The sequence below is a fragment of the Vombatus ursinus genome, unplaced genomic scaffold (genome assembly GCF_900497805.2).
Source record: "Vombatus ursinus unplaced genomic scaffold, bare-nosed wombat genome assembly UNPS02014830.1, whole genome shotgun sequence".
NCBI lineage: Eukaryota > Metazoa > Chordata > Mammalia > Diprotodontia > Vombatidae > Vombatus > Vombatus ursinus.
Window position 1 is genome coordinate 13,681,449 of NW_020954608.1, and position 13,083 is coordinate 13,694,531.

Sequence of the window (13,083 nt, forward strand, 5' to 3'; positions counted from 1 at the left end):
GATTATCAGTCAATCATTTTGCAACCAAGCTTCAGTTTCCTTCTTTTTAAAATGAGATATTTACCTATCACACAGTGTGGTTGTGATGAAGGTGCTTTGTTAACTGTGCTATAGAAATGAGCATAATTATTTCTTTGTGATATTTGTAAAGTGCTTCCTAAACTTTAAACCATTTGCTATTATTGCTAAATGCTATTATTTGTTGCTATTAATAATACTATAATCTATAATCAATTATTAATATTACACACAATATATTATACAATAAACAAATAAGACAGTCTTAATAAAAACTGTTATTATTAGTTAACAATTATATTACTAATAGTTAATAATATACATGATGTAATTACTAGCTATTATTAACTCATAATTGTTGGTTATCTATTGACTAATAATATGTACTATACAATATGGTAGTTATTATCCCTTCCCCCTCCTACTCCAGGGCCTTACAATAGTCGGCAGTCATTTGTTGAAGGAATGACAGAGGAATAGAATAAATTCCCAATGGGCAGGATTCATGTTTTATACATAATTACAGCCTTCTCACCTTGAGTAACCTGTAGTAGGTGCTCCATCAAAGTGAACATGGGCATACTACTTACAGGTGAACCCTTCTAGCTGTGTCTTATTCATCCAGCGAATCTTCCAGTTCAGACACTCGTTGGAAAAGGGAACTAAGAGGCTATATCAAGTCCAATCTCCTTGTTTTACATCTGAGATAACTGAGGCCTAGGAGAATTAAGACAAGGTTATATAGGTAGTAAATGTCAGGGGTGGGATATTGGAGTGGTTTGCCATTTCCTTCTCCAGCTCATTTTATAAATAAGGAAACTGAGGCAAAGACAGTTAAGTGACTTGCTTAGGGTCACAGAGCTCAGTGCCTTGGTCTGGATTTGAACTCAGGTCTTCCTGACTCCATCTAATGTGCCATCTAGCATCTAGCATCTAGCAGCAGCAGCAGCACTCCTTGGTGAGATATAAACCCAGGCCCAGGTATTCCAAAGACTTTCTCTACTTTGATGTTCTCTCTTCCATGGTTCTGCCTCTCATTCCAGGTCCAAGTTCAAGCAGGAAGGATGCTGAGTGAGCCCTATAAGTCCAGAGTAGTTATCACAATTCCTAAAACAGTGTTACCATACAGTAGGCATTCAATAAATGAAAGTTAAATTCATTGTGGCACAGACATTTAAAAAAACTGGTGGTGCCTAGAATAATGTATAGAATTAGGCCAGTCTTCCTGACCTCAGGAGAGAGGTCACAAGCGATGTATGAGATTTTCATAGGAATTTTATATCTGAGTTCACTGAGAGTGAGAGCTGTTCTTTATTCATTTTCGTATACCCCTTGGTACACAGTAGTTACTTTATATTTGTCAAATGAATCCATTGCCATGGCTACAAATTCTAGTTCACAAATGAAGGATTAGTGAGGGGTAACAATCAGTGTGTTCCCACCAGTGGCACCAAAAATAATAGGGTTGAGTTTAGAATTTCATCAGCCCCAAGTTGACTGTCCCTTCCTTCAACTGCCATGACCTTCTTTCTAAGATTGCCTTCCCCATTAACATTGTACAAATCTTCTGTGTACATAGTTATTTGCATATTTGCGCTCCTGTTTGAATGGGAACTCTTTGAGGGCAGGGATAGACTTGTATAGTGTTTTCCTTTTTGTTTTCTGCCTTTCTACCCCAAACGCTGAGCAGAGTGCCTTGTGAAAAGTAAATGCTTAATGCATGCTTGTAAACTAGGAATCCGTCCCTACGAAGCGGCCCTTCCGACTTCGGGAACCTTCGGTGAGGCTTCGGTGCCTGGCCGGGCCGCAGTCAGGGCCAGGCTGTGCCTGTACGTACAACGATGGGGGGCAGGAGAGAGCGTCGCACCCAGAGGGCAATGGCCCGGAAGCAGTTGTGGCTTGTCTCCATGCGCCGGCTCCTGGGCTCTGGAGAGCAAGCGGAGGCGCGAGGGACCCGCCGGGGAGCTGGAGAGGGATCGCGAGCGTCCCCAACTCGGGAGAGGAACCGCCGCTCGGACCAGCGCCATCATGCTGCTGCTGCCCGGCGCGCCGGACGGCCAGGGCACCGCCGTCACCCGAGCTCTGTCGGCGGGTAAGTGGCCGGAGCCGCTCGGTGCCCCCGCCCTCACCCTCCCGGGGCTCCCCAGCCCGTGCGCCCCAGCCCCTGCCCTCTGCCCCCCGGACCTCCCAGCTGGCCGCTGGCCCCGCCCGGTGACCCGGCGGCGCCCGGAGGCACTAGGGGCCAAAGGGCGCCGCTGGCGAGCGCCGGATCGTGGGGAGCTCGGACCGGGCGAGGGTCCCCGGAGCGTCCCCGCGCAGGGGCTCGGAGCAGGGAGCTGAATCGTGACGGCGGCGCGGGCGATGCCTCCGGGGTCCTCCGGCGCCCCGTCTTGCCCGTCCTGGCGGGGAGAGGAAGACCCGAGGGGAGAAGCCGGGGCTGTGCCCCCCACGTGCCGCCGGCTGCCCATACAACGCCATCCCCGTGCCCGGCACACCATTCCCCTCGGTCCCCGGGGCCGGCCCCGGTGCCTCGCTCGCCCCCCGGTCACCCCGAGCCTGTGGCTGTCAGCCTGGCCGCCACGGCTTCTCCCGAGATCGGCGTTGGCGCGTCCTTAGCGGAGGTCATTTCTGTGTAAAGTTCGTTGTTCCGAAGTTGTCCTGCTGCTATAGAAACTTCAGTTTGCAAGCTTCCAGAGGCCTGGAACGGCCCCTCTTCCCCTACCAGCTTACACGGGGACGTGTTCTTGGGAACAACTCTTAAGTGTGTTATCCAGGTTGTGTTGTGTTTATGGGAGTTGTGGTACGTAGTTGACCAATCTTGCTTTCCACTGAAGACCTTCGCTAAGACTCCTTTTTTCCCTGTGGGGTGGTGAGCCTGGGGTGCTGAAGTCTGCCCATAAAGGACGAAAATTGTTAGGTCCTACCTAGCCATAAAGGTTTGAGTATTCCCGAAGAAAAGAAAGCTTCATTGCCGGAAGGTTGGCTGCCAGATTAATTTTTTTGGACCCCAGCAGCTGGTGAGGGTGATCTGCTGAAGGCTTAGACGTGTTGCAGTGCATGGCAGGAAATAAAATCTGATAAAGCAGGGATTTTTGACATATTAAAGTGATCACCTTAAAAGAGAAGGAAATGTCAGAAATAATGCTTCAAATGCCCTAGCTGTGTTGTGCTGATAGAATGTGTTTGAGCTTGATTCTGGCATAGTGCAGTGAGAGTGTTGGATTCTTGAAGTAACATGTGAACAGGTGTTCAATTCTCTTCAACGTTTGTGGAGGTGATTTATGAGACAAAACTGTTATTTGTTATCAAGCAGTAACAGTTTACTTTCTTACACGTAGTAATCATTTATTTAGCTCAATTTACATTCTCCTCTCCTAAGTTTCTTTATTATAGTTTTTCCAGAGTTAAAGCAACTTACCCTTAGATCTCAAGAATTCCTGGTAAATATCCATTAATTAATTCAAGAGGGACCTTGGAAAACACATTTAAACATGCTGATAATGCATTCACTTTAGAAATGTATAACCTGTGTTTCGAACACGGGTTCCTGTACACGATGTTAATAACTGTTAAACATCTTTCCAGATGACCCTTGAGGAGGCCTTGTGTTGACCTCTGTTAAACAAATTTCACAATGATCATTTTCCTTAGTCGCTGAAAAAAATCATCGTTGCTATTATTGGTGTAAAAACAGTTTGCTGCATTTCTCCCCTTTTTCCTGACTACACCCCAGTTTTTCCCTGGAAAGTCAATAAAAACTTACCTGGGATATGATATTGTTTAGTGCATGATTGTTGACACATGGCACAGAAAGACTTTGGAATATGGGGCTATTAATTGTGTTTTGCTGGGAATTAATTGTGTATTACTAATCCTTCTGGTAGCTTGATTAGTACACCTACTTTCATAAGTGATTATTTTAAAAATTGAAATTTATGAATATATCATTTATTTAACCTTGTTATTTCCTGGGTAAATGCTTTATTTTAAAATAAATTTAAACTCTAAAGTACATTGAAGCTTCTCAATACTTTTCAATCATAGCTTCTGTAATCTGTCAAGTTGAACCCGTGGGAAGATGGTATGAAGCATTTATTAAGAGGCGAAACAGGAATATTTCAGCCTCTTTTCAGGAACTAGAGGATAAGAAAGAATTATCAGAGGAGTCAGAAGATGAAGAATTACAGTTAGAGGAGTTTCCTATGCTGAAAACTCTTGATCCTAAAGATTGGAAGGTATTGTATATGGATACCATTTTAAGTTATGTTGTCATCATATTTTCCTTGAAATTGTTAAATAGTCTGTCTAAGGGTTTTCAACTGTTCAAGTGTATTTTCCAGCTATCATAACATTCTAAGATCTTCCTGCCTGTAATTCCTTTTTTTTTTGTTCTTAAAATTATACTTATTAATTCATCTGGCTTTATAGTGCATCACGTAGGTTGAGTCATGAGAACTATTTCTAATTGGTGCTCCTTTTGTCAATTAAAAAAAGAAATGTGCCCATAATTCTAAATAACAGTATATTGTGTAGCCTTATGAAAATTCCTTTTTGCACAAAAGGCCATGAGCACTGCCAACCAATACTTACCAGTATTTTTTAAAAATGAGAACTTTTCCAGTTTTTTCTGTTCAGCCTAATACTAGGTTTCTAAACTTTATAGGCTGGTGGGGAAAGAAAGGAAAGGATATGCAGAGAAGGAAGCATAGCCTCCAGGAGAATATACCAGATCTCTACAATGAAGGAGGCATTGTGATGCGAAGGAAAAGAATCTTAGGTTTGAAGAAGACATGGTTTGAATCTTGGCTCTGCTCCTTAGTACCTGTGCGGCCTTGACAAGCAATTTAACTGGGCCTCAGTTTCCTTATCTATAGAATTAGGGGGTTGGACTGGATGGGCTTCTAGCTGTCAACCTTTGAAGCTATGATTCTATGATAAAGGGGGAAAGATGGTCACCCTCCCCCCCACCCCCAAACTTTGTTTCAGCCCTTCAGTTTCTTTGAGTCTGGCTAGTCCATTGGAATTCCACAGGGAGTAGAAGTAGTTACCCTAGGAGCCTCCTATATCACTACAATTTCTGGATTCCATATATTGGTAGCAGAGAGAAATTCAGGCTCTTAATGTGGAAAAACCTTTTTTCCCAGGCACTCCTTATTCATTCTGACTTTATCTGTTCCCTTGGATGTCTCTAGCCTTTTTGCTTTCCATCATTATCTCTTCACCTAATCCAACCCCTCTTCTAGTCTAAGCAGGCTATTGGATAGTGTTCTTCAATTTAGCTCTCTTATTTAGAGAACTGGCCTGCTCCCATGAGGAGTTGGGGATAAATTTTTCCTAGTAAAAGCATCTGTTTCATTACCACCCTTGGGGCCTAAGGAGTTAGTACAACAGCTGAACAAAATGGTCCACAGTTTAAGTATATTGAAAGACATACTGCTTTCCTTAGTTATACAAGCTTGTGGAATCTCAAAGGTGGCAGCCTATCAGTCATTAATTAATCAGCATTTGCTAAGCTCCTAAAATGTGCCATTCACTGTGCTACGTGCTGGACATTCAAAGATAAGAAATGAAACAATCGTGTTCTCAAGCTTATATGCCATTAATACTACTTGAGAGATCCCAGGAGGTAGTCTTTTTGTGGCCAACAGGTCCCAGGTACTTTCCCACTCAGTGGATTGTGTCTCCTGTTCTTGGTGTGAGCCTAGAGGCAGGAGCCATTCATCTATTCTTTCACACATCCCAGATTTCATCCTAGCCATGCCCTGAGGAAGGCTTTCTTAGCTGTGCACTTGGCATGACACAAGAGATAAGAAGTATATTTTTGATGAATTTAAATTTTTTATATTTGTTTTTCAGAATCAAGATCATTATGCAGTCCTTGGACTTGGACATATAAGATACAGGGCTACTCAGAAACAAATCAAAGCAGCCCGTAAGTATTTCATTTTGGTTACTATTTTGGAATGCTTTGAAGTCTGACATAGGAATATAATTATTCTTTTTAAAGGGTGTGAAAAAGCTCTAGATTTAACTATGCCTTGGTAGAATTACACCAGGAAAAACCACCTTGTGGTTAGGGTATATTTGGAGCAAAAAAGCCAGAAAACAGATTATCAATGTGTATTTTCTCATTTGTCTACTTCTTCGTTCATTAAGGATAAAAGAAATCAGACTGTGGGGTAAATTTTCCTTTGAATGTAAAAAGCATTCTTAAAGATGGTCAGCTTTTAAAAGCAAGCTAAGTTTCTGATCTCTTTGGTAATGAGTCTGACTTGTATTTAGTGAGGATCAGTGTGCTCTCTTAGGAGGTGTAGTGCATAGAGTGCTGGGCCTGGAGTCAGGAAAACCTGAGTTCAAATCTGATCTCAGGCACTTTTACTATCTGTGTGACCCTGAGAAAGTCACTTCCCTCTGTTTGCCTTAATCCACTGGAGAAATTTTGGCATTGCAAAGCACTCTAGTATCTTTGCCAAGAAAACCCCACGTGGGGTCATGAAGAGTCAGATGTGACTGAAGGATTGAACAACAGCAACTGTGCTCATAGGTTGTTATTGCTTTGCTCCAGACTTAGGTCACATTATTCTTGAAATTGCCATATCTTTTTTTCAATAATAGAGTTATTTTTATTAAAGCCTCATTATATTTCAAATGGTTTTGTTAGAAAAATTATGCAGAAATTTTTAACCAACCATTTCAAACTTCAGTTGCCTTAACCACATTTAAACATGTTAGTCTCCTCCTATATTAAACATCTGCCTCTTACCATTCCCTGTATCTTGTGACTTCACCATATCTCTCCTCAAAAAAATCTCTCCTCAAAAAAAATTAATAAAAGCTTAATTCAACCAATTATAACACTGTAGTAGTTGAAGAAAATAACTAGAAATTCATACTTCAGCTTGGGAGGATTTTATCATATTCTGTTTTGGAAATTTTGTAATCTGGGTCAGAGGAACTAAGATTTATGCTGATAAATCTCCAGTTCAGCAAATTTCTATGCTAGACATTGGGGAAGGATACAAAGAAATGGTAAATGGTTCCTGCTGTAAGAAAAGTTTACATTGTACTAAGAGCTACAACATCAAACAAATAAGTGAATACAATTTAGCAGCTAGGAGTTCATGGGGAAAGGCTTCCTTTATGGAGTAGCACTTGAGCTGAGCTTTGAAGGAAGTGAGTCTAACAAATAGAGGTGAGGAGGGAGTATATGCTATTGATGGGAGATAGTTGGCAAAAACATGGAGCAGTAATGCTGAGTTCTGGGAGAAGCAAGCAGACCTGAGTGTGACGAGGAGCATTGTAAATTCAATAAATATGGAAAGGTAGACTGGAACCAGATTGTGCAAGGCTTTAAATGTACTGATGAGTTTCTCTCTTATCCTAGAGGAAGTAGGGAGCTGCTGAAAATTCTCAAGCAAGGGAGAGATATAATCATCCTTGTGCTTTAGGAAGGTTATTTTGGGAGTTAATGTAAGATGGATTCAAGAGGGGCTATTGTGGAAGTTCAGATGAGAGGTGATGAGATCTAAATCGTCATGTGGAGTGACAAAAGGAGATGAACGAGATCTCGTAGAAGTAAAATCTATGAGAATTGGCAACAGATTGGATATGAGAGAGTGAGGGGAAATGAGGAGTCAAAGATGACTGATTGAAACCTAAGTGATCAGAAGGATAGTAGTAAATAGTAGAGAAGTTTGAATGAGGTTGGTCTTGGGAAGGAGCGCCACTTCTTTGTTAGAGATTGGAACAAAAAGGGGAGATTGGAACAAAAAGGGGAGAGAACTTAAAAGAGAAATTTTGACTTGCAGAATAGGCAAGAAGAAGGTACTTAGAACAGAGAGTCTCTCACCAAAATTAGAGGCAAGTCCCTCTACTGAAATGTAGTAGGGAAAGTCGTATAGGAGGCTTGAGAAGAAGTTTTAGGACAGCTGTTGTGAAGGGTCAATGGTAGTCAATCAGGGAAGAATAAAATGATTGCTGGCTTGGTGCCCAGTTGAGATAACAGAAATTTGGGCTAGACTCAGTCTACACAGCTCTGTCACTTTATCCATGGGTGTTCAACCTTACTGAGTAGGAGCAGAGAAGGTAGGGATAGCGTTTGCCAAGGCATGAGCTGCAGTAGGACAAGGGGCAAGAGTTTCAAGGATGGCAGACAGCATATAGTTGAACTGGTTATATAGTCAGCTGACAAGGACAGAAAGTGAGGACAGAACAGGGTCCTCCCAACTCTTATGACCTGTGTTTGCACTCTACTTTAGCCACACACAGGGATAGTCAGACCCACGTCCAAAAAATCAAAGATTTCCAATGAGACCTAATCATCATCCTTTTCTTAGTCCTTGAACTCAGTTTCTCAGCAGCATTTGACACTGATATACTTTGCTGTTTAATATTCTCTCCTCTCTTGGCTTCTATGAAACTGTATTCTCTTACGTCTCTTCCCACCTCTGCTTCTTTCCCTGGCTTTTCTTGTTTCTATTCTGTAAGATTCTGTCCTCAACATTCTTCTTTCTCAACATTCTCAGCCTTGGCCATCTGCCTTCCATGAATTCACTTGCTTTATCTCTAGCCCATCTTCTCTCTAGTTCCACACTTACATTTCTAATTGTTTGGACATCTGGATTTCCCATTCTATCTCAAACTTGTCATGTGCAAAATCTAAACTTTATAATGCCCTCACAATCTGTTCCTTTTTCTGACTCCCCTAATGGTTCCACAGTCTTTGTTTTTTCTTGTTCCACATTTAGTCATCAAGTTCTATAAAATCTAATTCTAAAATTTCACATAAATCATTCCCAGGGCTGCCATACTAGTTTAGTACCTAATTATCTCTTGCTTTGAATATCACATTAACCCGCTAACTAGTTTTTGTGTCTTTAGTGTTTTCTGTCTTTACATAGCGGTGTTAGATCCAGCTCTAAGGCACTGTTCTTCTAATCATGGTAATTGTTTGCTCAGAGACCTTCAGTTTCTCCCTATTGTGTATCAAATAAAGTCTGAATTCTTTAGCATGACATTCAAAGTCCTTCATAATTTGGCCCAAGCTACCTTATAGTATGACCTCATCTCGTGTGTGTGTGTGTGTGTGTGTGTGTGTGTGTGTGTGTGTATGCACATTTAACACACCTGTAACTTCAGTCTGGATTACTTGCCCTTCCTGACTTGTGCTCTTCCTCTTCCCACTCACTATATTTGTACCTCATCTTTACCATTCAGATTTCTATTCATCTCTAAGGACTGCTTAAATATAATATCACCTCTTTTATGAAGGTTGTTCTAAATCTCCCAAATGGAGGCAGTATTTCCTTCCTCTAAAATCCTATATCAATATCTTGATGCCCCTTTTATTATGTTTCTCAAATCCTCATAATTATTTCTGTATGGGTCATTTTTCACCTACTAGATTATAACCTCTTTGAGGACACAGACTATTTCTTTGTGTCTTTATATCCTTCATAGTCCTTGGCACAGTATCTTTTGCATAATAGATGTTCAATAAATACTTGGATGGATGTATAGTTGAGCTTATGCCATGATAGGAAGTGGGAAGTCAGGGCTAGACTATGTACAATTCAAGTAAAGAAAGGATTGGAATCAAAGGGATAGGCTGAACAGGGCCTGTGTGGTGGTCTCAGAAAAGAAAGTAAGGGGTATTGCTTTCAAACTCCAGTGTCCTTAGCCCTTGTACTGAGAAGCATTGTTCCAGACTAGGTAGTTGGTATAGTTAACTGTATGTACTATGACTTCTGTCACTTTAAAACATGTCAATTACAGTCTCTTTGTGGAAAAATCTAATCCAAGATCAGTTTGGGTTTTAAAAGTTTGATTTTTGAACGTAAAATATTGTGTGTGACTCTGTTTATGTTATACTTTATAATGATGAGCACTGGAAAGTATATGATGAGAAATTTGAAAACACTTTTTTCTCAACTTTACTTCTATTGCTGCCTCTCTGCAGTGTTATTTTTGGGATCAGGGTGGAGATGGTAACATTGGAAGGATCTTTATAAATGCCACTCAACAGTTTTAGGTCTGCCTGTTCATCTTGTCTTATTCCATGAATTCACAACATGAAATTCATATGGTAATAGATATTAACCAATTTGTCATATAGTTTATTATAACAGAGACATATAAACCAAACATTAATTTTTATCTAACAGTAGTAGACTTAAACTCAAATTTTGAGGTACAGTGTGCATCAAAATAGTTGGAATCCTATGAAAGGAACATTTGGATATACAAAACAAAACATAAAACTGTTCCTCTATTAAAGCATAGTACTAGAAAATGAGAAGAGTGTTTTACTCATAGAACACCATGTTTTGAACCCTTTTCTTTTTTCAGCTGCTACATTTTGGGCCATTCTCTTACTGTTAGGAAGTGGCAGTGGGATGAGGAGGATTTATAGTTGATGAGCTGACAGGATTCATAGGAATGCAGGGACACTTTTACATTTTTATTTTATTATATCCTCCTCCCTTCTGGAAGTGACTTAGCTATCTAAACCTGTATCTTTGAGAATTAATTCTGTGATAAGCAGTAAATGCATTAGATGAATTCACATATGTAATAAAATATCTTCATGTTTATATAGTGTCTAATTTTTATTGATGCTTTATATAAAATAAATTAAAACTAGAAAGTATCTTGAGAAGGCAGAGAAGAGTTTTGACTCTGCTGTTGTATTTTTTTATAGTTGTAGAAAGAAACTTTTGTCTAGTCAAGGGCCAACATAGGGATAGTGGAGACCCGACAGACTGTAGATTTATTGGTACAAACCATACTTCTCCTAGGAAGATTTAACATTGAAAGCAGGATCCTGTAAAATATATCACAAAGTTATCCTACTTACATTCTTGAGGATGGTTGCACCATGCATTCTAACAGTTAATTGCCAGTAATACCGGATATTACATCTTCCTTAATAAAATATAAATGATAATAATAATAATAATGAAATTATCTTCCTTAATAAAATTTTCTTTCCTTTCCTTCATTTCCTTAGATTCTTTTGGTTGTGTGACTGATTCTCTTGTTAGAATCACCACAGGGGACCAGGAATAAGGCATCTTTGTTTCTTTTCTCAGTATAAACGTAATACTGAAGTAGCATTATGACTAATTAACTACCTGGATGAGGAGAAACAGTGACTAGAGAATCAACCTAATTGCCAGGAAGATCTGGATATAAGCCCTACCTCTGACACTTTAGGACTATCTAAACCTGAATGTCATTTAACCTCTTAGTTCTTTAGGAAGGTTGTCTGCCTACAAGTTGAAGACTCGCCAACCTGCATGGGTTAGAGTAAGTTTCCTTATCTGAGAGTTACAGTGAAATCCCAAGTCCAGTCCCTTGTCCATATCCAATGAAGAATTAAAAACAGTAAATGTTAGTTACGGTGTTTGCAGAAATAATTTTTAACTTTCTTGTTAAATAAAGCATATAAAATAAGGATTACTTTAAAAACCTTGTTTATTTACAAACATGATTGTTCACTTTATATGTATGTTTACAATACAAAGTTTATGTTAGCATTAAGGATTTTGGCAGTAGAACAGTTACTGATGTGCTTTAGTCAAGGAAGTTTCCTCACTGGGAACTCCTTATACTAGTGAAATTTCAGATTCAGTTAAAAAAAAAAAGATTCTGGTAGCTGAATTTTTCCCTTATTCACATTATTTTAAAATATTAATAGTAACTAACATTTATATAGTTATTTAATGTTTGCAAATCACTTTTCTTCAGAAAAGCCCTGTGAAGTAAGTAGTATAAATATTGTCCCTTTCAGATAAGGAAAGTGAGTATTTGAGAGATTAGATGACCTGCTCATGTTGGCACAACTAATAAATGTTAGGGGCAGGATTCAAACCCAGGTTCTCTGGCCCCAAGTACAGTGCCCCTTCCACTGTACCATGCTCGTTAGAAAAAAGTGTAGTTTTTATTTATTTTTATGGATGCAGAGTTTTTGGTAATTCAAATTGTCTAACTTCTAATGGTAAATCATGCAAGAAGATTTTCATTTACAGTAACATTTAAATGGGGAGGGGGGGGAATCTGTTCCATAACCACGTATTTGTCATGACATTCAAAATTATCCTTAAGATTCCAGAAATGAATCATTTTAACTTGTTTTTATTTTCAAATACAAAACATTAAGTGACAGAACTTATCCAAACTTGACTCATTTGGTAGATAAAGCGATGGTTTTGAAACATCATCCAGACAAACGAAAAGCAGCAGGTGAACCAATAGCAGAAGGGGAAAATGACTACTTTACTTGCATAACTAAAGGTAAGAAAATCCTTTCAGTGGTAGGATTTTCTAGTGTTTAATAGATTAATGTAGATCTTTTTGTAGGCTGATATTACTTAATATCTTAAGCAGTATATTTCACTTTACTGTGGGTAACATTAACAAACCATTTTCAATTAAATAAAATGATTGCTAATAATAGCAGAATTGATTTAGATTTTTTTCTATTTCCTGATCACAATTATGACCCACCAGTTTTCTATTCCATTTCAAGTGATAGTCTGAATTAACATATGACATTTTGTTACCACCTGAACTCAGTCAAAAGGAAAAATAAATACTTTTCAAGGCTAGCTTTACTAGTTAAATAAACTGGTTTAAACTAAATAAACTAGTTTAAACTAAAGTAAGAAATTGATTCAATATTCTAACGCATTACATAACCCATAATTGGATGCAACCTTACATGCAAGAAACTCTATGTTAAACATAGGAGTATTTATATATTTATTAAGGAAAATAAGAACATATTTTTTCCATACTATTAATCACCATTTCCAAATAGTCCTTAATCTTAAGAAGTGTGTGATTTAAAATGAAGTTAACACATTTTTAGGACCAAAATGAAAAGTCTTAGATGCCCACCTACTTCTGTCATCCCTATATTCTTTCATTCCTGTATTGTAAAGGTCTTTACTTACTACACCTGCCCAAGATTGATTTTTTAGTTATTCAAACTATTGCTTAATAGACGGATATTTAAAACATTGCCAAAGCAGAAGGCATCAATCCATTATTGTACTGTGAAAA

General features: G+C 39.1%; 1 protein-coding gene across 2 annotated transcripts in view; it reads left to right on the forward strand.

Annotated features, from left to right (window-relative positions):
- Window positions 1-1,946: 1,946 nt before the first annotated feature.
- Window positions 1,947-13,083, forward strand: part of DNAJC2 (DnaJ heat shock protein family (Hsp40) member C2) — a 33,294-nt gene continuing 22,157 nt past the window's right edge. Inside the window, exons 1-4 of one of the 2 annotated variants that reach the window (XM_027838559.1) lie at window positions 1,947-2,110; window positions 4,063-4,253; window positions 5,875-5,950; window positions 12,214-12,312. In XM_027838559.1, coding sequence (XP_027694360.1) covers window positions 2,047-2,110; window positions 4,063-4,253; window positions 5,875-5,950; window positions 12,214-12,312 — 430 coding nt within the window. In that variant the 5' untranslated portion in view covers window positions 1,947-2,046. Of the gene's footprint in view, window positions 2,111-2,729; window positions 2,819-4,062; window positions 4,254-5,874; window positions 5,951-12,213; window positions 12,313-13,083 lie in introns of those variants that run through there. The other variant, XM_027838560.1, reaches the window with a different exon arrangement.